General features: G+C 49.6%; 1 protein-coding gene and 1 long non-coding RNA gene across 5 annotated transcripts in view; both read left to right on the forward strand.

The window, feature by feature from the left end:
* Positions 1-87: 87 nt before the first annotated feature.
* On the forward strand, positions 88-2,975 carry LOC309862611. The gene is made up of 3 exons (XR_014310608.1): positions 88-151; positions 1,085-1,135; positions 2,831-2,975. It is a non-coding gene; the product is annotated as an uncharacterized lncRNA (long non-coding RNA).
* Positions 2,976-9,262: 6,287 nt separating this feature from the next.
* SSUH2 (ssu-2 homolog) overlaps positions 9,263-24,383 on the forward strand; it is a 28,357-nt gene continuing 13,236 nt past the window's right edge. The window contains exons 1-4 of one of the 4 annotated variants that reach the window (XM_082696566.1): positions 9,263-9,274; positions 21,198-21,296; positions 21,692-21,773; positions 23,306-23,438. In XM_082696566.1, the coding sequence (XP_082552692.1) occupies positions 9,268-9,274; positions 21,198-21,296; positions 21,692-21,773; positions 23,306-23,438 (321 nt within the window). In that variant the 5' untranslated portion in view covers positions 9,263-9,267. Of the gene's footprint in view, positions 9,275-11,345; positions 11,401-21,197; positions 21,297-21,691; positions 21,774-23,305; positions 23,439-24,383 lie in introns of those variants that run through there. The other 3 variants (XM_082696568.1, XM_082696567.1, XM_082696565.1) reach the window with 3 other exon arrangements.

Raw genomic sequence — 24,383 nt, forward strand, 5'->3', positions numbered from 1 at the left:
AGACACAGCAAGTAGGTGGCTGTCTGCATGCCAGGGAAAGCCTCTCACCAGAGCCCACTATACTGGCACTTTGATCCTGGACTTCCAGCCTCTAGAAATTTCTCTTATTTAAGCCACCAGCTTCTTGTTAGGCCAGCCCGAGCTGACTAACGTAAGTACCTAGTCTATGAAGTTCAACAGCTTCCAAGTATATCAACAAACAAAACTGACCCCTGGACCAGTTACGGGGAGTGGTTGCTCTTAGGGTGGGAGCAGGGGCAGTGGGTGGGTACTGGAAAGAGGCACAAGAGGGCTTCAGGGTCTAGTCACATTCTATCCTTGATCTTACCGCTATCTCAGGAGTGCCTTTTCTTTGTGAAAACTTATCATTCATGCTTGAGATTGGTGCATTTTTATGATATGTGTTATACTTCAAGAAAATTTATGAAAAGAAAAGAACCCATTCAAATAAAAAACAATGATTATCAATAAAAAAGGCTCATGAACAATATTTCAGTCATTTTTCTCTTATTGGTGTCCAGACCAGTACCTGGACTCAAGTCCTTTACATATACACTAAGAGTAAAATTTGCTACAAAATTTATAAAAGTGAACCTAATAAAACTATATATGCTGACACAGAAAGTTATCCATGATATGTTTTGTGCTGAATAAAAGGTGTTGAGTGATATTTATAATGGTATTATATGATCTCATTTGCGGTTTTAAAAATTCTCAGTTTGTACATGAATACGCATATCTCTATGTAAATCTGGGGACATTTAGGTGGGGAGGCATTAATTTTTCACTTTTATCTTTTGTGGGTTTGATTTTTTTCATAGTATTAAGGTTTTTTTTTTTAAATATTAAAAAAGATCATTGGAGAGAATTAAAAGGGTGAGAGGAAACGAAGGGTTTGGAGCAGATGATGTCTAAGATCCCCTCGTCCTGCTCTGGGGTCTGTGATTAACACTGAACGCCCATGGGTCCAACAATATTGATGGCCAGGTTTGACTTGTATGGCACTGAATCTCTATTTGTGGTTTTTTTATTTAGATCCACAAAGGCATTCAGCTTTGTCCATTCCTCTGGCTCTTTTTTTTAGGTGTTTGTTGTGGATGCTTTCGCCAAGTCAAGATGGAGACCTGGAAGCAAGGTATAATGGACATGCCTCGGGATGGCCCTTCAGGGAGCAATTCCCACCTCAGAGAGACGCTGTTCACATGCTCATATCCATAAATAATGGCTGTCAGAAGAGTGGTTTGGAGACATGGGGGAGAGAACATTTGGTTCTGCCCAGGGAAATCAGGGAGGACTTCCCACAAGAGGGGGCATCTGAGGTGGTCCTTGGGGGACCGAGTAGAAGTTTGACAGGCAGAGAACAGAGGAAGGGAATGTTCCAAAGGGAGGGAAGTGCACACAAGGGTTTGGAGTCATGATGGCTTAGATGTTGGGGTCATGTAGGAGCGTAGGATAGCTGAGAACTCATGGGTGGATCAGGGGAAAGTGTGACGGTTAAGGCTGGAAAAGCTGTTTGGAGCCAGACTGGAGATTTGGACTTCATTGTGATGGTAATAAGGAGCCATAGATGATTTGAAGCAGGAGATTTATGCACACTGAAGGAGGGAGCTTTTCTTTTCTCTCTCTCACCTTCCTTCTAGAAAGGGAGCCTCCAACCAGTAGCAATAAAGGACAGTCTTCATAGACATTGTAAATGGTCAGGATTATGTTGTGAGAGGCGGCAGACAGAAAGGTTTGCCAATCTTGTGGATGTTTTATGTGGAGAAATGGAGAGTTGGTGAAGTCCTGCACGTTCCCGGTCCAGAGCTTGCCAGTGCGACTCAACGAAGGCCCAATTAATTACTTCACATCTGGGATCCTCAGTGCCAAGTGTGAAGCATGTCTGTCGTGGAAGAAATCCTGCACTGGGGCTTGCTACTCACTGCCGTGTGACTGTGGGCTTGTCCCTTCCCTTAGTTTGGCCTTGGTTTCCCCAGGTGTAGAGTGTGGCCGTAGGACAAAGGGATTTCTGAGGTGCCGGCACGTGTTCGTCACCAGTGATGATGACACTCTTCTGGCTGCTTGCCTTCCTTGCTGGGTGGCGGAGGGGGGCACAGGCTGATGATCGAGCACCCCTCTGTGTCCCAGGGCGAGGGGTTAGTGCTGTCCCGAGGCCTGGGAAGGCTGACCGTGCCTTGCAAAGCAAATCGAATTTATGTCTGAAAATTGCAGTGGCCAGATAGACTGGCCTTTTCAAGTTCCAAATTGGGTTTGGAGACCAATGGATTAGATTAGCCGGAAGAGAGGAAGAAATGGAGGAATGACTCGACACACGCGGACTTGCTGGCAGGCAGCCTTGCTCCTTGGGAGATTAGCATCTCTGACTGTTGCTGGAAACACAGTTTTGTCCTACCTGCCCTCCAGGAACCAGGAAAGAAAACCTCCCCCAGGTTTTAGTCCAGAGAGGCCAGCAGCCAGATCACAGAAATGGTCCTTGTTGTTGAACCTGATGTACTTGGGGGTGGGCATCACCTTGGACCTGCTTGGGAACTCTGTGAGATGTGCCTTCCAGGGTCGTGGCCGGGGGCTGGACCCTCACCTGTTACCCGTCAATTTTCTGACCCTTTGGGGACAGAGCTCCCCCTTGTTGTCCACTTCTGAGGAAGCACTCTTAGCTCAGCATGAGAGCCTCAGGGTCATGGTGGATTCCCTCCTGCTGTCCCTCTAATGAGGCACGTAAAGACTGGGTTCCTCTGTTCTTGAAATCGTCAAAGTCGAGAAACAGAAACAAATGGATTTTTAAAAATTACTGATGATCTTTCTGTCTCTGCCTCCCTCTTTCTCTTCACAGATGGAACAAACTCATCTTTGGAGAAGTCTGCGCAAAAGTCCAGGATCAGGCTGATGAAGTCCCTGCGTGAGAATGTAGACTGTGAATTATGATCATCACATATTTCTGAAGCACCTGGTATTTGCCAGCGCCCATTCAGGGTGCTAAGCAGGCAGCAGGGAACAAAATGGACAAAAATCTGTCTTCACGGAGCCTATACCTTGATCTTAGGGTGATTAGAGAGATGTTAAACAGAGTAAATAGTAAGACGGTTGATGTGTTGGATAGTCATAAGTGCTATGAAGAGAAACAAACCAGGAACTGGGAATGGAAAGGTAGAGATTTGCTGGTGGTGATGGTGTGTGTATATGTGTGTGTGTGTGTGTGTGTGTGAGAGAGAGAGAGAGAGAGAGAGGTGTTCAATTTTAAATTGAGGGCCAGGGATGGCCTTATTGGGAAGGTGACATTTGAGCAAAGGACGGGAGAGGCAATGGAGATCTGGAAGGGAATTCCAGGTAGCGAGAATAGCCAGTGCAAAAGCCCTGAGGTGGGAGTGTGCTTGGTGTGCTCCCAGCAGCAAGGAGGCTGGTGAGGCTGGAGTAGGAGTGATGAGGGAGCAGGGCAGTGACAGTGATAGGGAGAGGTTGCCCCTCACAGACCCTGGCAACGGCTTGGTTTTCAGTACCGGAGACATGGCAGCCAGGGAGGGTATTGAAAGAGGAGAGCTGTTCCGTGACTGGCTGTTATCAATGCATCAGTCTGAGGGCTCTGTTGACACGGGCTCTGGAGAGGGCAACAGGAAGAACCACCGAGGAAGCCCCTGCCATGACCCAGATGAGAGGAGAGGGGGCTCGGGCACCAGTGGGAGCGAGCCATCAGAGTCATGTTGCTGAGACAACGGATGTGTCCTGTTGATGCAGCAGGGTTGTGGGGGAGGGGTGAGGAAAAGAGAGGAATCAAGGGATGGGCATTAGGAGTTCAGTGTTGGACATGTGGGCTTTGAGACGTCTGTCAGACACCCGAGTGGATCCGTTTAGACACCCTCGTGGGGCAGAGGGTCTGGAGTTCAGTATGCCGTAGAGGTGGTCTCCCCAGGTACGGCTGTGGTGTGAAGGGATTCAGCGTTGCTGCCATCTTCATGACCCACAGGGGCTGTGGGGCCCTGGCAGGGTGACATGGTGAGGAAGCCTGTCTAGGCTGCTTCTGGGGAAGATTTGCATGTGGGAGGTCAGTGGGGTGCTCTTGGGATCAAGCTGTATGAGGGAAAGTCAAGCTGCAGGGCAGTCCCAACAGAGGCCTCAGCCAATGCCAGGAGCAGCTTGGGAGCCGGGTGGCCCTTCAGCGGCGACCCGGAGAAGGTCCCAGCTTTAGGCCTTGAGTAGTCAGTGCTACCTGAGCTGGGTCCTTGGGCAACCCTGGGGGGTGCAACCTGGCGCCCGCCCCTTGAAGCACCCTCTGCACGAAGTGTGCAGGCCCTTATAAGATGGTAGCAGGCCAGGGTCTGTTCAGAAAGTTGGTGAGTTTGGGGTTCCCTGGGGAGTCAAGACTGGTGGAATCTGGAAGCGGTGATGTGCCCATGATCCAGGTTATGCTTCTTTTGTGTTCCATATTTCCCCAGCTGAGTTCTGTAAAGTGAGTCTGCCTGGTTCTAGAGACTTAAATGTCCCCGACAGGCCCACCTCAATAACGTCCGCAGGGGGAAGGGGGAGGAAAAAAGGAGCAGAAGCCTGGAGGCGGTGAAAGAGAGAAGGAGAGGTCAGACCAAAGTGGCAAGGGACGACACACTCGGTGAATATTAGTGCCATGCTGAGCATTCCTCAGAACTTCCAGAAAGAACTAGAAGGGATGCTGGTGGAAGTGTGGCTCTCCTGTTGTCAAGGAGACAGCGGTTCAGACTATTATCACTCAGTCAGAGAAGGGAAGGGTGGCAGACTGACCTTCTAAAAGGACAAGGAATTACAACCATCAATTTCATAACTCCTCCATTGTTTCCCTGGTCAGCCAGGAAAAACACTGGGTAGCCAGACTTACAGGGACCAAGCTGTTTTCTAGCTTAGTGTTTGCAAACCCTGTGGCTCTGTTTTCCCCCAACTCCTTACAATGACATATAACAATGCACAGAAGTGTTTGTAGTTTCTGCATTAGAACCTTACTGCCAACAGAGCTTGCTCAAATCCTGGCTTTGCCACACATAAGCTGTGTGGCCTTGCTTAGGTCACCTTACCCTCTCTGAGCCCCTGCTTTTATATCCATAAGGAACTAAGATAGGTAGGGGTTTTTGTAAAGGGTGAGGCAGGAAGGCACCCATGAAAGCATCTCCCTTCACTGTTGGCATTTGGGAGACATCGGTAGACCACAGCCTCACTTATTCGTCTCTGTGGTTAGGAGCCCATGCCTTTGAACCTGATATGTCAGTTTCCCAGGAGGGGGCTTGGATGCTGTGTTCCAGGAACCGCCCACTCGGGCAAGTTTTTTATTTGTGTCAAGACCATTCTCTTCCACTCCATCCTTGATTCCTGCCATGGAGACCACTGGTCTCCAGCCACCCAGCCTGCAGATAAGCCAGGAACAATGTTATCGCGACTGCCAGGCTCTCCTGGGCAGAATTCCTTTGTTGGGCAGTCTTGGCTTCTGCGGGGGTTCTGGGTGGATCCAGGGTTAGATGAAGGGCTGAGAGAGCCTGGGACAGGGCCTGGCTCCTAGTAGATGCTCAGTGTGGGTTCACTGGATGAACAAGTGATGGAGAGCTCTATGAGATGGTGGATGAGAATGTCACCTGAAAAGAGCAAGATGGCACTCACATATCCCCGCATGGCATGGTGTGGGGACTGGGGGGCAGGAGGACAAGGCCGTCCCAGGAGTTAGGAGGCTCCAGATTGACTGCTAACTATGTGATCCTGGGCAACTCACTTCATCTCTTTGAGCCTTTTAAAAACATCTGTCATGTGGAACTAGGAATACCAATTTGTAAACTGTCAAGGGCTGTATAAATAGAAAAAACAAGTGTTGGTGAGGATATGGAGCAGCTGGGACCCTTGTGCCTTGTTGGTGGGAATGCAAAATGGTGCAGCTGCTGTGGAAAATAGTAGAGCGGTTCTTCAAAAAATTAAAAATAGAGCCATCATACAATCCAGCAATTTTGCTTCTGGGCATAGACCCAAAAGACCTGAAGGTAGGGTCTTGAGGAAATATTTATAAACCCATGTTCCTAGCAGCAGGATTCATGGTAGCCAAAGGGCTAGAAGCAACCAGAGGTCTATCGATGGGTCAAAGGGGAAAGAAAACGTGGTCTGTACATACAAAGGAATGTTATTCAGCTTTTTTTTTTTTTAAAGGATTTTATTTATTTATTTGACAGCAAGGGCAAGCTAGCAGAAGCAGGGTGAGTGGCAGAGGGAGAGGGGGAAGCAGGCTCCCCAATGAGCAGGGAGTCTGATGCTAGACTTGATCCCAGGACTCTGAGATCATGACCTGAGCTGAAGGCAGATGCTTAACCAGCTGGGCTGACCAAGCATCCCACCCTATTCAGCCTTAAAAAGGAAGAAAATTCTACAACATAGCGTATAGATGAAACTTGATGAAGAAAGCCAGTCACCAAAGAACAAGTACTGTATGATTTCCCTTACGAGGTACCTAGGGTCCTCAAATTCCTAGAGACAGGAAGTAGAATGGTGGGTGCCAGGGGCTGACAGAGAGGGGAACGAGGAGTTAGTGTTTAAAGGGGGCAGAGTTTCAGCTGAGGATGAAGAAAAAGTTCTGGAGAGGGAGGGTGGTGGATGGTTGTACAGTGTGAATATACTCAATGCCACTGAACCATCTACTTAAAAATGGTAAAGATGGTCAATGTTATGTTGTGTGAAGTTTTCTAAAACTACGTCTTTAAAGTGCTATGCGACCACTACCATCTTTGTGACAACAACTTGCCTTCACTGGATTCGAGCCTTTTCATTTGCCTATATGAAAAATGGCTGAATCCTGAATAATTTAAAATTCTCGGTGAATTCTTGGTGCCATTAACTCATCCATGTACGGTTATGGCGGCACTTTGGGGTCATAAGGGGAGAGGAGATATGGAACTGTTGACCTTTGTATTTGAACATCCTAGGGTTATTCAAGGTGGAGATGTCACCAATGGAGACATCTGTGACTCTAAAATGCTCCCCTAATTCTCATTGTGGTCATTACTGTTACCCTCATAAGATTTGTGTCCTTGAAGGAGGATCATGAAAACCCATGGGTTGACAAGAGAATGACCTCACTATGGTATCTTACCCACCATTATGTCTTCATCTTGAGCACAAGGAAGTACCCTTTGCCCCCATAAAAGGAAAATCCAAGATAGATGGGAGGGTAATCACATTAAATTGATTGTATCTATTGGTTGTATCTTGAAATAACTCCTGTAAGAAAGAACTAGGGATGCTAAATTGTTCTGAGTGGGTTCCTTATGTTGGTGTTTCTAAAAATGTAGACCAGGTGCCTAGGTGTCTCTGTCATTTAAGCCTCTGCCTTCAGCTCAGATCATGGTCTCAGGGTCCTGGGATAGAGCCTTGCATTGGGCTCCCTGCTCAGCAGGAAGCCTGCTTCTCCCTCTCTCTTGCTTGTCGCTCCCCCTGATGTGCTCTCTCACTCTCTCTGAAGAAATCTGAAGAAAAAAAAAAAGTGCAGACCACCTGAGTTGGAATTGTCTCAGGCTCTTGCAAAAAGAGACACAATCCAGGGTTCTACCTCAGACAAACTTCAGCAGGATTTCTGAGGGAGAGGGGCCGGCGGGGGAACCTGGGAATTTGTATTATTGACAGACCCCTTAGTGACTCCTACTGACTGACTAAGAAACAAGAGTCCAGGGCCAGCCTGAGTGAATTCATTAGGAAGCCTGGGACAGACGGTGGCCATCTTGGGTAGCCACCCTTTCCATGGGAGAAAAACAAGTGGGACCAGCAGGGGACTGAGGTATAGTAGTAGGGAACTGGCCAGCAGGAGGTGTGGCTAACCTGATCATTTCTTTAGTCTCAGAAGGGGCAGAATCTGTTCCCTTTTTGCTAGTCCGGAGATGGTAGTGGTGATCAGGGAAGGCAAATCTATATTCAGAGTATCTGTTTCAGAAGAACGAATTGCTATGCCTTCCATGATGCAAGCGGTTAGATGTGATCAACCTGTCGCCAGGTGGCTGGCTGATCACCTCAGAGGATAGTGCCACATCGGGACTCAGGGTTCGGTCTTCACTGCCGGCCAGCTGAGCATTCAGGGGTAGCCAGGCCAGTGTCGGTGAGTGGAAGACCAGGCTTAGCGTCCCTCCCTGCCGCTCGGACCCACACACCGGGCCGTGGCAGCAGTGGCGGAGCAAAGAGCCTGACTTGTGCCCACCAACGGGTCGTGCTGTCAACGTGATTATTTAAAATCCCCCTCTGCCAAAGTTACCCTTTGGTGAGCAATAGCACGGGATACAAATCTCTTCACATGCCTTCTCCATTCCGAGAAATCCATCAGCATCCCTCTTCCTCAAACCTCCTTGGCACCAGTTTTCCAGTAATGTTCCTCCCAAAGTCCTTGACCATCCAGACAAACCATACTCCACAGACCGTGAGTCAGTGCTGACCCTCATCTTGTGGCCATGTCTTCTTGCAGGCAAAATGCACAACCAGGTGCACCATTCCTGGTTCTGCATCTGGGAGGATTGCCCTCCACCTGTCCTCCCGGGATGCTCCGGAAAGGGACTGCCATGCTTCGGTGTCCGCTTTTGGCCTTCCAACACAGTTTACAGCAACTCTGAGGCTGTAAACTGTTACACTGTACTACTCACTGCCCACTTGGTGTGATCACCACCCTTCTGCCTCAGTCTTCTGCGGAGAGGCTCAATCAGATGGAAAGAAGCTCTATCCACTAGACAGCGGGTTTTTCTGGTGACCTGAAAGTGGTCCCCCGTGGCGGGCCAGCTCTTGGCATGCCGGCTCACCAGTGAGTGTCCTGAGATTCGATTCTGCCTCCTCTTGCCCCATGAGAGCTGCTGAAATACCTGAAGGCACTTGTTGAACCCTTCCTGTAGGCATTTATTTCTCTTACCATCATATGCAACCATAGTCATTCAGTGTGATTTCTTGACTTCCTTCTAAAGCCTCCGACACCCTGCCGTGTTTCCTGCAGCCACGACATACCCTCAAGGCCCCGAGACCAACTAGTGAGGTTACATGGTCTTTATCTCCAAGAACAAACAAGCTTCACAGTCAGAGGCCGGTGAGTAGAGTCTGCTCTGGGACAGCGGTGTTCACTCAGCAGATGTTTCATGAGTACTTACCATGTGGGGAGCATGTGGTGATGGGTCATCGAACCGCTGAGGACTGGTTCAGGAAGAAGAGCTCGAAGGAACCACTTCCTGACATCAACAGCAATGATACAGAATGAATCAAAGAAGCCTGCTTGGTACTTCTCTTCTCCCACCCAAAGCCCCTTTGCTACTCATGGGAGGTCAGTATCTGTCAGTATTTATCTATCAGTATTAGCTTCGTGCTGGTCTGGGTCCTTGAATGAGTGATGCTTGTTCCTGCTGCCACCACGAATCCTAGGTGGCGATGGGTGCATTTCTGGCCCTCGGTCACTCCACACACTGTTACAGACTGCTTTCCTATCTTGATGCTTAAGCAAGATGAGAAAGGTCTAGTAGTTGGTTTTTTTCCTCTCCCACATATTTTAAGAGTCGTTTCTTAATCTACTGTCATGAGATCTAACTCCTGTGCAGCAAGGACTCTCACTTGCTTTGATCTGCCCCTCCTCGTCCCGCTCAGGATTCTCTGCTTCAAGGAGCCTCCAGATTTCTGGTTTCTTTCATACTCTGCTCTGTTTAACATTCTGTTCCTTCTGTTGGCATTTAAATAATTCCCAATGGTTGTTTCTTTCAAATGCCGAGGCATTTATATATTATATAAAGGCAAGTATATACTGCAGCTTAAAAAGTACTTGAGGTATGATAGGGGTATATTGTTTTAGTTAAGCCACAAGTAGTACCTATCTATATATCTATTTTATTTATCTATCTGTCTGTCTGCCTGTCCATCATCTATTTATCATGCTTAGGCTCAACTACACGCACACCCACACACACACATAATGTTTAGAGTAAAATATACACACACCCAGGCACACACATTCATGGTAATTCTGTTGCCATGGAGAGAGTTCTACAATGGCTTAAAAAATGCTTACGGCCTAAAAGTGTTAGAAGACTATAACCAGCAGGGCACACACAGTTCCATTAAAAACAAGAAGACCACATTTATTCCTCAGGATCTGGGTCTTTCTCATGAATATGCAGTAATGAAACTTACATAACTCTCAAATTTAAGAAATCCAGTGGGCATTGAGTCATCTGCCTGTATTTAAGAAGTGTTTGCAAATCATTGGTACTGCTTTTTCATTTTTATTATTGCTACTAGCATTCTGTTGAGGGTCGGCAGTGAATGAGGGTGAAAGCAGCGCAGAGAGACAAATGGCACTTCGTGGGGCCTCTTGAGCCCCTCTGTGTGTGTGTGTTGTGGCCATCCATCCAAGACAGGCCATGGTCGGGTCAGTCACTGTACTTCCCCGGGTAAGTGCGACAGCCAGTCCTCACTCAGGAGAATCATGGGACAGACAGCTCCATGGCCAGTGCTGAGCTAGGTAAGCCCAGGCATGGGGTCCTTGTTTCACCCTGTGGAGGAAGGCTGCCCTGCCAGAGATGGAAGAGGTCATTGCCAAGGATGCCAGGCAAGTGGTTCTAGCTCACAGCCATCTGCTCCCACCACCAGGAGACCCGGGTCCAGGTGTTCATTGTTTAGACTCACCCAGAGGAGAGGAGTGATCCTCCAAGTGTTGGGTTGAAGGAGTTTCAAACTCCAATGCAAAGGGCTTTGGAAGAGGCTTTGGAAAACCCACAGCTGCTTCACAGGAGCTAGGCTGGAGTGGTGGGAGCAGGGAGCACGCAGTCCCAGGTTGGGAGCCGGCTCTGCCCACCACGAGCTGCATGGCTTTGTAGCATGGCTTTATGATCCCGGCCCCATTGCTTCCCCAGTGAGAGAAGGAGGTTGAGGCACATGATTTCAGAGACCCCACCATATCATCTCTCCCCCAGGGGAGGGAACCTCTGCGTTATTACATTTCTCTGTATCCCCTCTACCTGCCCAGCAACACTAAGAAGCCTGCCTCCGACTGATGAACGAGCCAGCACTGTGGTCAGGAGCTCCGACTTGAGAGTCAGATCAATGAGAGTTTGAGTCCTGGCTCCGGAAAATGGGCATCCTCAAAGTGGACAAAGGTGACAGAGGACACAGGTGACGAGAAGCACCCCATCAGAGCCCGACAAGTAGAGGTTCTTGTGACTAGGAGCTCCTAGGACCCCTGTAGATTGGGTCTGGAGCAGCAGCTCTGATGGACACTGTGCTTCCCCAAGATGTTTCTGAAGTCTGTTGTATTCAAATCGGGTAACAATGGGCCCGGCATTCTGGGAGGGGCCGAGGGTGGTCCCTCCGATCCCAGGAGCCAGAGGAGCCCATGGGTAGGTCAGACACCTCCTTGGCTGGACGTCTGCACCATGGACAGGGATCTGAGTGAAGACGACAGTAAGTACAGCCGGCGGCGGGGCCGGGGGCGGGTTCCCGGGGCACCCACATCTGTGGCCAGCACTGATTGAAATCTTCCCTCTGGCCTCTGTGCTGTCTTGGGTTTGGGTCTGTGTTACTGAGAGCATCCTTCCTTCCTTCCTTCCTTTCGTGTGGAAAGCCCATTTGCCTCCTGCTGGCTATTGTTCCACTATGTGCCTCTGGGCAGTGGAGGAGGATGGTAACAAGCAAGACGAGAACTTTCCACCCTGTCCATGGTAACACCGTACCAGGCTTGTATCTTTCAATCTTCTTTTCTCTGGCTGACTGTTCCCCAGCCGCATGTGAGCCTGACTACCACACTTGGGCTCAGTTCTGAGGTGAGGTTAATTTGAAAGACATTCCTGGAAGGTCTTTATTCGTGATCTTCCTCTTGCCAAGAGGCATGAGTTCATTATTGCTTGAAAAACACAGTCCTGGTGAGCCCAACATTGTCATTCCTGGGACAGAAATACAATGGAATCTAAGGGCTATTGAAAGAGATGAAGACAGAGGTAGCATTTTAGGAAGAAATGTGCCATGTTTAAAGAAAAAAAAATGTTTGATCCTGAATTTGGAAGGGGCAGTGTGGTAAAGTGTCAGATTGGGGATTGGGAGGCTAGACTTCGGGTCCTGGCTTTGCTATGAATTAGCTGTGTGATCTTGGGCAGGTCATTTAACCTCTCTGAGCCTCAGTTTCCTCATCTATAAAAGGAGATGGGGCAGGAATTCCTAATTTGAAGACCATGAAGGTGAGGGCAAAATGTTGTATGAATGTAGTTTTTTGGGGGGAGAGCGCAGTCCTCAGCTTCCACTTGAATTTTGGCAAGGCTTGTGACATTAGTACATTTTCATGGTTCCTGAACTTGGGGACTTTGAAGGTCCCTTGCAGGTCCAGCACCATTGTCTTTAATGTAGGTATCTGAAAGCTTTAAGTTTCAGAGCTGAAATGGGATATGAAATAAACCCATGTGAATCTCAGCAACACATTTAAAATTTTGTTGGAATCCTGTTTCATATTGAATTGGGAGACTGTACAGAGATATCATGTATTTGAGCTGGACTTAATCTGATCTCTAATATATTGGAAATTGTGTAGTCATAATTTTATAAACTTCTGCAAATAATGAAATACAATTTTTCCTCTTTGAAACACTGCTCATTAGCAGTCTTGTAGTTTACAGTAGGAGTTTCTTGGTAGCAATGGGCTAGGGTCGGATCTGGATTCAGATCCAAGCTCTGCCTCCTAAGTGTTGGTTGACTTTGCTCAAGTCACTTAACCTCTCTGAGGTACATGTCTCACAATAAAAATATAGATCATGTCATCTGGAAGAATTGGTAAAAGATTACTGGATGTGAAGTGCCTCCAACATCACTCAGAGTTAAGTAGGCATGGAAGAAATGTTGATTCTAGAAAATTACCAGATTCTGTCCCCAGAGCTTGAAAATTAAACCGCTATTAATGACAAGTATTATCACCTGCCGTGTTTCTGTTTGGCACCTGCCTTTTAGTAAGCCAGGTGAGACTCAGGTTAACTCTTTAGTTCCCTTAAAATTGTAAATGCTAATCCTGTCATAGGGTCATTTTACGTGCTGGTTTCCAATATAATCAAACCACAGGTCTACTGCATGGGACAGAATTGTCCAGAAAAGATTTAGAAGCCATGCTGATGATCTCTGGGACCAGGTCAGTAGTTGTCCAGGTTTTGGAAAGGGAGCCCGCTGCAGGACTACATAATTGCAATGCCCCTCCTGAGGCAAGAGATGGCTGCCCACTTTGTCCCAGTTGAGTTACCCTCCTCAGGCACAAAAATGCTGTCCCCTTCATTTTCGAGTCTGGAATGTGGGCAGCTTTAGAGAGAGATTATATTCTTCCAGTGACACACTGTGGGACTGAAATTAGGCATGGATGGAGACATTCTGGAATGTGGCGTCCATGTGAAAGTAAGCACAAAGGCCTCTTAGCTCAGTCTTAGCTCTGATAGCACTTGGCTCCCGCAGCACCTCCCACCATTGGTGGTGATGCTTCAATGATGGGTTGGTCCCCCTTCCATAGCAGAGGCGGTCAAGTGTTCTTTCCTATGCTCAGTTGATCTCTCTTTCCCTGGCACTTCAACTCTTTGCTCTTAACTTCCTTCCACTCCTCCCCAAGGCTACTCAGAACAGGTCTGTTTCCTGTTTAAAATAAGAAGCCTTCAGAGTTTTTTCTTTTCTAGCATGACTAGGTCCTGTTATTCCGATGGGCTCAGGTATAATGTGGTTTCAATCACTCTTCTCTAAGAGGTCCTAACCCAGAGATGAAGAAGAAAAATCCCCTCCCTTTTTCTAAAAACCATATCTCTTATAATACAGCTTGTTTTAGTACAGACTGAACTCCCTCCCAGAAATGGTGTGCAAGAGAGCGTCTTCAAGTCAGACGAGCGTCATCCCCATAACTTGAGGAGGGGGCTTATTTGATTCTGGACCATAGGACCTAGGTGGCAACTCCTTACTCCTGGGCGCTGATAGCTGGGGAGGGGGAGCAATGATCCGAAGCCACACCACTGTTACCACCAGTGACCCAGTGCTGAGAGATGGGACTCTTCCCTTGGTACCCTGGCCAGCTCTGCTCCCCAAAGACTTAGTCTTTAGTGTTCCTCCCAGCCCAGTTCTGAGTTGGAGAAGAGAGACTGGAAGAAGCTATCAGGGTAGCTTGATGGGAAAGATGCTGGGCTTTGTGGCAGGGCCTAGCTTCCAATAGCCTTGGTAACTGACCATGGGCCTTTTGTGTACATACCTTAGGAGGGAGGCAGGGCCACCAGGAGCACAGGCCCTCCTTGCCAACTTGGCCCTGACCCTCTTCCCAAGAGGGGGAAACTCTTAATGGAAAGATAGAGTGTCCTTTTCTCTCTTTTTTTCCCGAGTGCTCCTCCCAGTGACTGTATTCCCTGAGCCCTGTTGTAGGGAGAGAAGACCAGAGCCCTAAAGAATAAGGTGACTTTCCCCCCAGACTACACGGAAGGCTAGCTATTTGGTGCTGTCCTTGTGGCTGGGGGAATACAGATGGACGTACTGCTCTACCTTCTAGGTGTTCAAAGCCTTGTGCAGGAGGAAGACCTCAGCTGGGCTTTTTCTAAATAATTCTTAGAAAGCTGTTTGGTAGAAGCAATAACAAAGAGCAGAACAGAGGACGGAGGGGCGCAGGGAGAGGGAAGCACGCCCAGGCAGGCTCTGTAGGAGGTCAGGCCTGGACCAAGTCAGGATGAAGGAGGCGGGGGGGGGGGTGTCCTGAGCAGGAAGAGCCGGAACAAGGCCTGGGAGAAATGGCACAGTGTATGGGCCAGGATAAAGGCCAACATCAGTGTCCCAAAGTGACAGGCCAGCCCTTGCCCATCCCACCCCCGACCCCCGACCCCCGACCCCCATGGCCCTGTCTTGGCCTGGTGACCCTTCCTGCGAAGCAAGACTTCCACATTCCAACTAACTGAAGGTTTGTGGTAACATTCGCCGGGTTCTCTCTTGGCATGCCAGAGGGACCTGAAGATCTCTGAGGACAAATTCGTCCCGGCCTTCTCTTTGAGGCTGGTCTCACTCCCACTGTCGGCCTTGTGTTGGCTCTCCCAGATATGTTCTCCTTGTCTCCCGCACATCTGTCTCCTCTCAAGCCCCAGGCAGGCTTTTCTCTCTCCTCCCTACTTTCTGCTCTGCTCTTTGTCCCCACCCCCCAGCCACTGGGACTGTTTTCCCTTCTCTCACCCTGTTCTGGACAAGTGGGGAGGTTTTCTCCCCCCATCAGAGGGGGAGACTCCATGAGTACTATAGGGTCAGTTAATAAGAGAGGGCCTTCTCTGCTAAGGGCTGGAGCTCAGATGTTAGCCAGGCACTGTGGTGGGTGCCTGGGTGGCTCAGTTGGCCGGGGGTCTGCCTTCTGCTCAGGTCATGATCCTGGGGTCCTGAGATGGAGTCCTGTGTTGGGCTCCCTGCTTAGTGGGGAGTCTCTTTCTCCCTTTCCTTTTGCCACTTTCCCCTGCTTGTGCTCTCTCACTCTCAAAAAGAAAAAAAGAAGAAGAAGAAGAAAAAGAAGAAGAAGAAGAAGAAGAAGAAGGAGAAAAGGAAAAGAAAGCTTTAGACTTTAGTGAGCCACTGTGGTGTTTAAAAGATGTGTTGGCCTGGTCAACCTTTCTGGTCTTGATATGAGGCTCTTAAATAACATAGCCAAGACTCTTTTCTTTCTCTTGTGATCACCTGACTTTCCTACTTTTATTACTTTAAATTATGGTAAGATTCACATAACATGAAATTCGCCATCGTAACCATTTTTACCTGTGCTGTTGGGTGATATTAAGTACATTCCCATTGTTGTGCAACTATCACCACCACCGATCTCCAGAATCCTTTCCTCTCTAACCCCATTCAACAATTCCCCCCTTCCCTCTCCTCTTGGGTCCTGGCCAACCCCATCCTACTTGAGGCATGTGTGGATCTGACCATCCGAATCTCTCCTGTACCATCTTCAGCATCATTCGAACGATGATGCATTTATGTGCGCTGACTGTATGTGGGAAGGGGGGGTTCTCTGTCTGAAAGGGGCTCTCACCCCTGTCGGAGGAGACAAGGGAGGAAACAAACAAAATGGGAACAAAACAAACAAAATGGCAGTGGGGAGCCATCTGGGTGGAGAGGTGGCCCTGCTTTTAGTGCTTTTAAGATGATTAGCGCTGGAATCAGAGGCAGAGGATATGGATTCCTTTTATCCTTGGAAATAAAGGGAATGGCATTTTAAAAAGAGGAAGTTAAAGAGGTTGTCCGTTAATTATACTTTGCTTCCCAAGAAAAATTCCTTTCTATGCAAAAGAGAAATTGCTTGTGGCTGGTGAGTACTACCTTAGAGACATTTTGCAAAGCTTTCTCAGCCGTCACTTGATGTCCTTTGTGCAGCAATAGGATGTTCAGCAAAGTGGAAAGGTCATTGGCTTAGAGTTCAGATCTGAGACTTGTTTTTTTTTTTTTTTAAGATTTTATTTATTTGAGAGAGAGAGAGAGAGAGCGAGCATATGAGCAGGGGGAATGGGAGAGGGAGAAGCAAACTCCCTGTTGAGCAGAGAGTGTAATGCGGGGTTTGATCCTGGGGCTCTGGGATCATGACCTGAGCCAAAGGCAGATGCTTAACCCACTGAGCCACCCCAGGCACCCCAGGACCTTAGTCTTAAGCACTCTTTTTGGCTCTGCTGTGAACGTGTGAGCTCGTCGCCCCAGATCCCTCCTCTGAGTCTCATGTGCTTCTACAAACGGGGAACACAGAAAAACAGTGGTTGTCGTTAAATACAGAAAAAGATCACACCCGTGCTGTCCCTTTATGAGCCACAGGACACGAGGCATGTATTAAGGTGGTGTGGCCCAGTTGCAACTCAGCCCCAAACCTGTAGAAACAGTGATGCAGCTGGGGTGGGGGGACCCCCTTCGGAGTGCTCCATGCTGGGCGTCACACAATGACCCGTGACGTCCACGTTCCTGTTGTGCCCGCTGAGGTTGGCTCAGGAAATGACACATCTGCCTGTAGGTCAGCCTGGAGCCCTTTCTTTTTGTCCATAACATAATGGTGAGATTAATTTAGTTCTGACGAATTACGACTGCCCCGAGAGGTCAGGGTGACTCCTGGTTGATGGATGGAGCTCTGAGTTTCCCACCTCTTATTCTTCCCCTCTTCCTGCCTCTTTGTTTGGTTTCCAGCCGGTCGTCGCAGTCCTATGGCATTTCTCTGTCTTCTAGCAGCAGAGAGTCTGGATGCCCTAGCAGACCCAAGCCCTCCAGCTGGGTGGGGGCCCTCCCTGGGGAGAGGGCTCTGAAGGTCTTGCCTTTCTTTCTGTGTTTGACATTTTCACCTCTGGCTTAAAGGAGCACAAAGAAAGAGGAAGACCCTCCCTCCTTAGGTCCAAGGCATTGACTGAACGTTTCTTGAACACCAGGCTCAGGGCTGTGGGCTGTGTACACATTGTCTTATTAGATGGGTGCTAATAGCATCTGCTCTGTTTCACAGCTGGGGGACGGGGGATTGAGTTCTGCAAGGATGTGTGGCTGGCACAGTACCAGGCAGTCCATGACTCAGACGTATCAGAGCCCAGGTTCCTAACCACCGTGCCTCAGGAATTCTGATGCCGGAATTGGCTTGGCTGCAGTCCAGCCCTGAACCTATCCTGAATTCTGATAACCGGGCTCATGGGAACTACAATGACGTGCATGGGCTCTGGTCCCAGAAGGTTCAAATTCCAGCTTCCCTCTTTCTGACCCTCCCTCAAACCTATCCATGAGTGTCTAGGGCAGGGTGGGCAAAACACGGCTCAAGGGCCAAGTCTGACCCACTGCCTGTTTTTGTCAAGTTTTATCAGCATAAAGCCATGCTTACGCAGTCGTGCATTATCTGTGGCTGTTTGCAGCTGAGTTGGATAATTGAAACAGACCACAGAGCCCACAAAATCAACAGAGTTTACCACCTGGCTATTTGCAGGAAAGGTTTGCTGATCCCTGGTGGCTAAAATAGCTGAAAATGCTAATCCACTTATGGGGAGCAAACAGTGTTCAGAACCAAGGTATGAATGATAATTCCCGATGAGTGACCACCTCTGGGCTTTCAGTACACGTCGGCAGGCGCCGATGTGAAGCTTTGGGCTAACGTCCCTTTGCATCACACCCATCTCCACCCCAGGTCTCTCACCTATTTCTGCACAGAATCATTTGTTGACAAAGATAAGCTTTCCTGCTAAGAGGAGCACTCTCTACATCTGCACACATTCTTCTATTTCAGCTTCCTTTGTAAATTTCCTGCAAGGGGAAACTGTAGAGAGGCGTATGCATTCCTTATTGTCAGAGGACTCAGACATTTCTAATTTGGGGGGAGTAGAAGAATGAGATGGTTCATTTGTCTAAATGACACCCCCCTCCTCCCTCCACGGTGCTTGGCCGCGGGTTTCAGTATTCCTCACCACCTGCCCTCCCATTTCCTCATAGCCTCAGCTGCTCCAACTTAGAACAAGATCTTGCCGCTTCTTCCGGCCTCCGTTCTTATTAACCTTGAAAGGACAGGGTGTATTATTTTTATTTTTGTAGAGGGAAAGAGCTCTAGGCTTTAAAGAGCTGGGGAAAATTAAAAAAAAAAAAAAAAAAAAAAAGGAGGGATCTAGGGGGTGAGATGGATCAGCTGTTGACCAGAGTGTGTTCAGTGACTTCATGTGATGGAATTACTTTCCTCTGACCGTTTATCATCTTAGCCTTTAAAGTCAACTTCCCATGATCAAGTTGGCCACTGGAAAGATAGAGCTGAGGGGTTCTTGTCCTTCAACATGGGAGCTACAGGGAATGGGGTTGAGGGGTGGTCCAGTGGGATGGACCTGAAACAGAGAGCCTCTAGCCTGCTCTGACTTCACTGCTGTGCACCCTAGGACTACTGGAGTAACCTCTCTGAGCCTCAGACTCCTCATGTCGAGCGGACTTAGAAGTCCTGCCTTCTGTATCTCCAAGTGGGAGGGTGGAGTGTAGCAGCAGGATGGGGAGATGCTTTATGAGCTGTCCAGGGTTTCTAGGAGCCAATTCTTTTTTTTTTTTTTTAAAGATTTTTATTTGTTTATTTGACAGAGAGAGAAATTACAAGTAGGCAGAGAGAGAGGTGGGGGAAGCAATCTCCCTGCTGAGCAGAGAGCCCGATGCGGGGCTTGATCCCAGGACCCTGAGATCATGACCCAAGCTGAAGGCAGTGGTTTAACCCACTGAGCCACCCAGGCACCCTTAGGAGCCAATTCTTATCTTATGCTTTCCTCCTTGGAGTCTCAGGGCTATGGGGATCTCTGTCATAGCCTGGAAGATCAAGTTGAGGGCTTTTTAAAACTTAAATTTAAATTAAAAAAGTGAAGTATAATTAACATGCAGTGTTCTCTTAGTTTTAAGTGTAGAAGATGAGGTTTTTTTTTTTTAAGATTTTATTTATTTGTCAGAGAGAGCGCGCGAGCAAAAGTGAGCACAGGCAGACAGAGTGGAAGGCAGAGTCAGAGGGAGAAGCAGGCTCCCTGCAGAGCAAGGAGCCCGATGTGGGACTCGATCCCAGGACGCTGGGATCATGACCTGAGCCAAAGGCAGCTGCTTAACCAACTGAGCCACTCAGGCGTCCCAGAAGATGAGGTTTTAACAGCAGGTAAATAGTGAGGGTTCTTCTGCAGGGGCTGCCTCATGGGAAGAACATGGTCTTTGGAGAACAATAAGCCTTGGTTTGAAGCCACCTCCATCACTTACAGGCCTTGTGATCTTGGGTGAGCCACAGCCTTTCTGAACCCCATTCCCCCATTAGGAGAATGGGGTGACAAGTGTCACTTTGGGCCATCTGAGAAGTAGACACCTAGAGGGCATTCCATGTGTCAGCGGTCCCTTGGAAACACATGCGGAGGAAAAGAGGAGCGGGAGCAGGTGTGGGCAGCGACCGCCTGTAGGACCACACTGCAGGCGGAACACTTGTGAGAGGAGAGCGGAAACAAGGAGCCTCAGACTTCGGTGTGACTCCAAGAAAGTCTTGCTCAGGTCTGTGGGGAGTCCCAGGGCAAAGACTGCCTGTTAGGGGAAGCTGCATAAAGAAACACTCAGCATCTCAGTGCCTTAAGACAGCCCCCATTTTATTATAGTTCATGGTTTTGTGGGTCGGGAATTTGGGCAGGACTCAGCTGGGTGATTCTTCTGCCCCTTGTATAAGGGGTCTGTCTTCGTCAGTGTGAGTTGCTGTGACAAAACACCATAGGCTGCCTGACTTAAAAGCAAACATTTATTTCTCACGGTGCTGGAAGCTGGGAATCCCAAGATCAAGGCACTGGTAGACCTGGGGCTGGTGTGAGCCTACTTCTGGCTTGCAGCCAGCCGCCTTCTCACCGTGTACTCACAGGGCAGAGAAAGAAAGCCCTAGTCTCTTTCTTTTCCTGTCAGGGCACTAATCTCACCACGGGGCTCTGTCCTCATGACCTCATCTAAACCTAATTGCCCCACCAAAGGCTTCATCTTGTAATCCCATTCCCTGAGGAGGTCAGGACTTCAACATATGAATGTGGGGGGTCACAGACATGCAGCCCATGACAGGGTCACTCCGGGGTACTCAGCAGGCAGCTAGCCTGGCTTGGTGGGGCCTCAGTGGCTTTGCTTGTGTGCGTCCCGTGTCTTGGCAGGATGGTGGAGTGGCTGGAAGGCTGGGCTCTGCTGGGCTTCTCTCCATGTGGTCTCCCCACTAAGGCAGCCTGATGTCTTACATGCAGCTCAGGGCTCAAGAGGGCCGGGTAAGACAGAGGCAAGAAGCAGAAGCTGTGGCCTCCTCATTGCTTCCTTCCACCGTGTTACCTTGCTTGGAGCATTTTCAAGCTGCCCGGGGCCAAGGTGAGGAGATGCAGATACATGTCTCAATGAGAGAAGCATCCAAGAAGTGAGAGCATTGCTAATTCAGCATCTGTCCCCTGGGGTCATGGCATACGATCCCATCATTTCTAAAGCACCTGTCATGGTGGCCGGCCCAGAGTAGGGACCCAGTGAGCAGGAGCTGACTTCCTGAAGGTTTTTCTCATCAGGATTACTCGTGCCGCTTCGGTCACACCCCACCCCATCCGTGCTTGCCCTACAGATGTGTTCTGTGTCCCACGGGTGCCTGAGGGAGACCGGCTTGGTGAAACTGTGAGTCCTTCCAGTAACACACCCACCCTTATTCTGCAGCTTCTGGGTGACGTCACCACTGCTGCCCCCCACCTCCCTACCGGAGGTTCAGGACTGCTTTCCTTCCACAGGTGTGGTGGACCTCAGCTTTGAGGCCGAGAGTCCGCTGGCACCCCCTGCTGAGCTCCTGGAGAGATTGCCCAGCTATGACTGGCTTCTTGAAGGAGGTGGTAAGTCTGTGAGGTCTTGGCTCCTGCAGTCTCTTGCTGGGGCTCATGCTGGCTGGGGAGACATCTCTGGGCCAGGCCAGTCCTAGGATAGCTCATCTCTCCTGTGGGGGTCCTGGGAAGCCTCTTGTTCCCATCGGGAGGGAATGGGAGGACGGGGGGCCTCAGCCCTGTGTCCACAAACATTCTAGGACCATATTCATGTGCTTTTAAGGCTGGAATCATGATGCTTTGAGAACCATTCTTCTCGCATTAGATGCATTAGCGTGGGGGCTTCTTTTCCTTTGTCTCATTCAGCCTCACATTCAGCCACTTTCCTTCTTTCCTCCTTTCACCCCACAAACACCTGTGCCTTTGAGCTAGGCTGTTGAGTCCCTGACCCCTCCCCTCTCCTCCAGGACGGCAGATATTCTTCCCACCTCTGGAGGCTCCCAGGAGACCCTTGGAACAAAGGTGCTGGTCCTCATTCATGGAACACAGGTGAGCAGGGGTACCATCGCATCGAATGTTACCCTTGGCCCCCGAGAGCCCTCCTTGGGGATTTTAGGGTCCACGGATCTCAACCCTACTGGCGCCTCCGGATCCCAGACCTGCTGGATCAGATTCTTCAGGGACAGAGGCCGGGAATGTGCATTTTACCAAGCTCCCCAGGCTGTTTGGCTATCAAGCTGGGGCTGAGAACCAGAGTGTCGACCAGGGGTTGTAAACTGTAGCTCCTGGGTCTCATCAATTCACTGCCTATTTTTGTAAATCAAGTTTGATCAGAACAGAGCCACACTCATTTGCTTGCTTACTCTCTGGGGCTGTTTTTGGGCTACACCAGCAGAGGGGAGTGACTGAGGCAGAGACTGTATGGCCCAGGAAACCGGAAATATTTACTCTCGAGCCCTTAACAGAAGAAGAAGAGACCCAGGACACTGGACAGAGCTCCAGCTTTCCAGCCTGCTTTGTGCAGAGAGAAAGTGGAGCCCCTCTTTCTGGGTCCCGCTTCTAGGCTCGGTGGCTGTGTCCTGCCTCCAGGGAGACTTCTGGATGCTCCTGGCCCCCCTGCTGCCTGGAGCGCCTCCCCTTCTCCTTCCTGGTTGCCCACCTCCTGTGCCCAGGGCAGACCCCACTTCCTCCGTGGAGCCCCCTTGGCCATTCTGGGCCTGACACCTCCTGCATGCACACAGGTCCCTCCGGTCCACCAGGCCAGGGGTGCTGGTGACAACCCTTTGCATGAGAGGGTCTTACTATTTGGAGCCGGGCTAGTGTGGAGAAGTAAATGAAGAAGGAGGAGAGGGTTCTTGCTTTTTGGAAGTGTTGGCAGGAGAGGACTTTGCTAGAGGGGGCACGGCAGCTGGGCCTCAGGGAAGGGTGTTCTAGGAGGAGGGGAGGCATCCAGAGAGAAGGTCAAGGAAGGGGCCACTGGTTCCACTGGTTGTGTCCCTTCACACCCACTGTCGCTGCAGCCCAGCAGGCTCACGGTGGTCACTGCGGGACCACCGTCAGGTAGCTCCTGCCTGGGGTCTTCCTATGAACACTGCTCACAGCTCCTCTGGCTGAGGTCAAGGTCTCCAAGGACAGGCATGTGGTCTAGCCTAACTTTGCCTCCTTCTATTTGTGGGACATCTTCTGCACACCTCGGTTTTCCTCATCTGTAAAGTGGCAATTTTAAATGTAAATGTAAAATGTAAAATGTATATTCCATCTTTAAATGTGTGTGTGTATGTGTTTGACTTCTGAGATTCTCTCAGCCCTTCCGTGAGCCCTGAGCTTCAGCTAAAGCAGTTTTGCTGTCTTCTAGAAAGAACTGTGTCCCCGTTGGGGACGTCTGTTCACACAGCTCCCTGTGCCAGAGACTCCCTCCCCAGATGGAGCCCCGAGTCCTTGACCGCTCCGGTGGGCCACAGCCAGGCCCTTCACGTTCTCCCGGCTTCAGTTTCCATCTGCATCGGGTGGGGGGGGGGCTGGCCGGCGTGGAGGAGCTGGAGGCCCTTTCCAGAGACCCTGTTTCTGTGCTCTGTCCCCAGCAGAGTCCCTATGGTGACAGAGCAAATGGCTCGGGAAGCCCTTCTCAGCTTTGTGAGCTCCAAATGCTGTTACGGCAGCACGGCTGCTGGTGACCTCATCATCCAGGAGCTCAAGCAGCAGACTCTCTGCAGGGTAAGGGGCCTGGGCCTGGGGGGCACCCGGGGGTGTCTCAGACGTTAGGTCCAGGGTGGGCAGTGGTTTGTGTGATGTCAAATGGAGAAAGGAGTCTTGCGGGGGGTGCTTTTGAAGAGGGGTGACCCTGCTTCTCTGGTCTGGGGTCCACTGAAAAGCTCGAATGTGCTGGCGCTATGGGAGACACATCACATATTTATCTGAGGAGGTCCTCAGTAGGTACCCTACATGGTAGATAGGACGGTCACCTGTTCACAGGGAGGAACTGGAAGTTTAGAGAGGCGAAGTGTTACTTGCCCCAAACGTACAGCTAGAAGTGACAGAGCTAGGACTCTAACTGAGGTTTGCTGGCTCCAAAGTACATGTCCTTAAACACGTGACTAACCAGAAGGGGTGGGCTGAGAAGCTTCTACCTAGTCTCCTTGATCCCCCAAGTCCCATCTGTCCCAAGTAATCATGTCTTCATTACCCTTGAGCCTGAAACTCTGGATAGACAAGGCCATGGGACAGATTTTAAGTTCACACTTCCTACCAACACAACCATCCTCTGGTGGGTATACAATCACACAGAAAACACACAAGCCTTACAGGGAATGGTTAGAATGGGAGGCTGGGGGAAGAGGCTCCAGTGAGCTGTGTGTCCTTGGGCAAGTCAACTGGCCTCTCTGAGCCTCCGTTTCCTCCAGCGTCAAAGGAGGAGCCAGCTTATGTCCAAGACCCGTTCTTGTTTTGTGATTTTTGTGGATGAGATCAGGAAGGAGGCTCTCGACATCAGGCAGAAAAATTGCTCCTAAGAAGACGTTTGGAGAAGCTGACTCCATCGGCCTCCATTTATTAAAGGGCAATTGCTGCCCCACAGCGGGCCTTGTAGAACATTCTGGGTATAAAGAAATCAGAGGCTGACACTTCCGCATTTGTGAGCCAGTCAGGAGAGACTTCCTGGGG

This window comes from Mustela nivalis (assembly GCF_964662115.1).
Source record: "Mustela nivalis genome assembly, chromosome: 1".
Lineage (NCBI taxonomy): Eukaryota > Metazoa > Chordata > Mammalia > Carnivora > Mustelidae > Mustela > Mustela nivalis.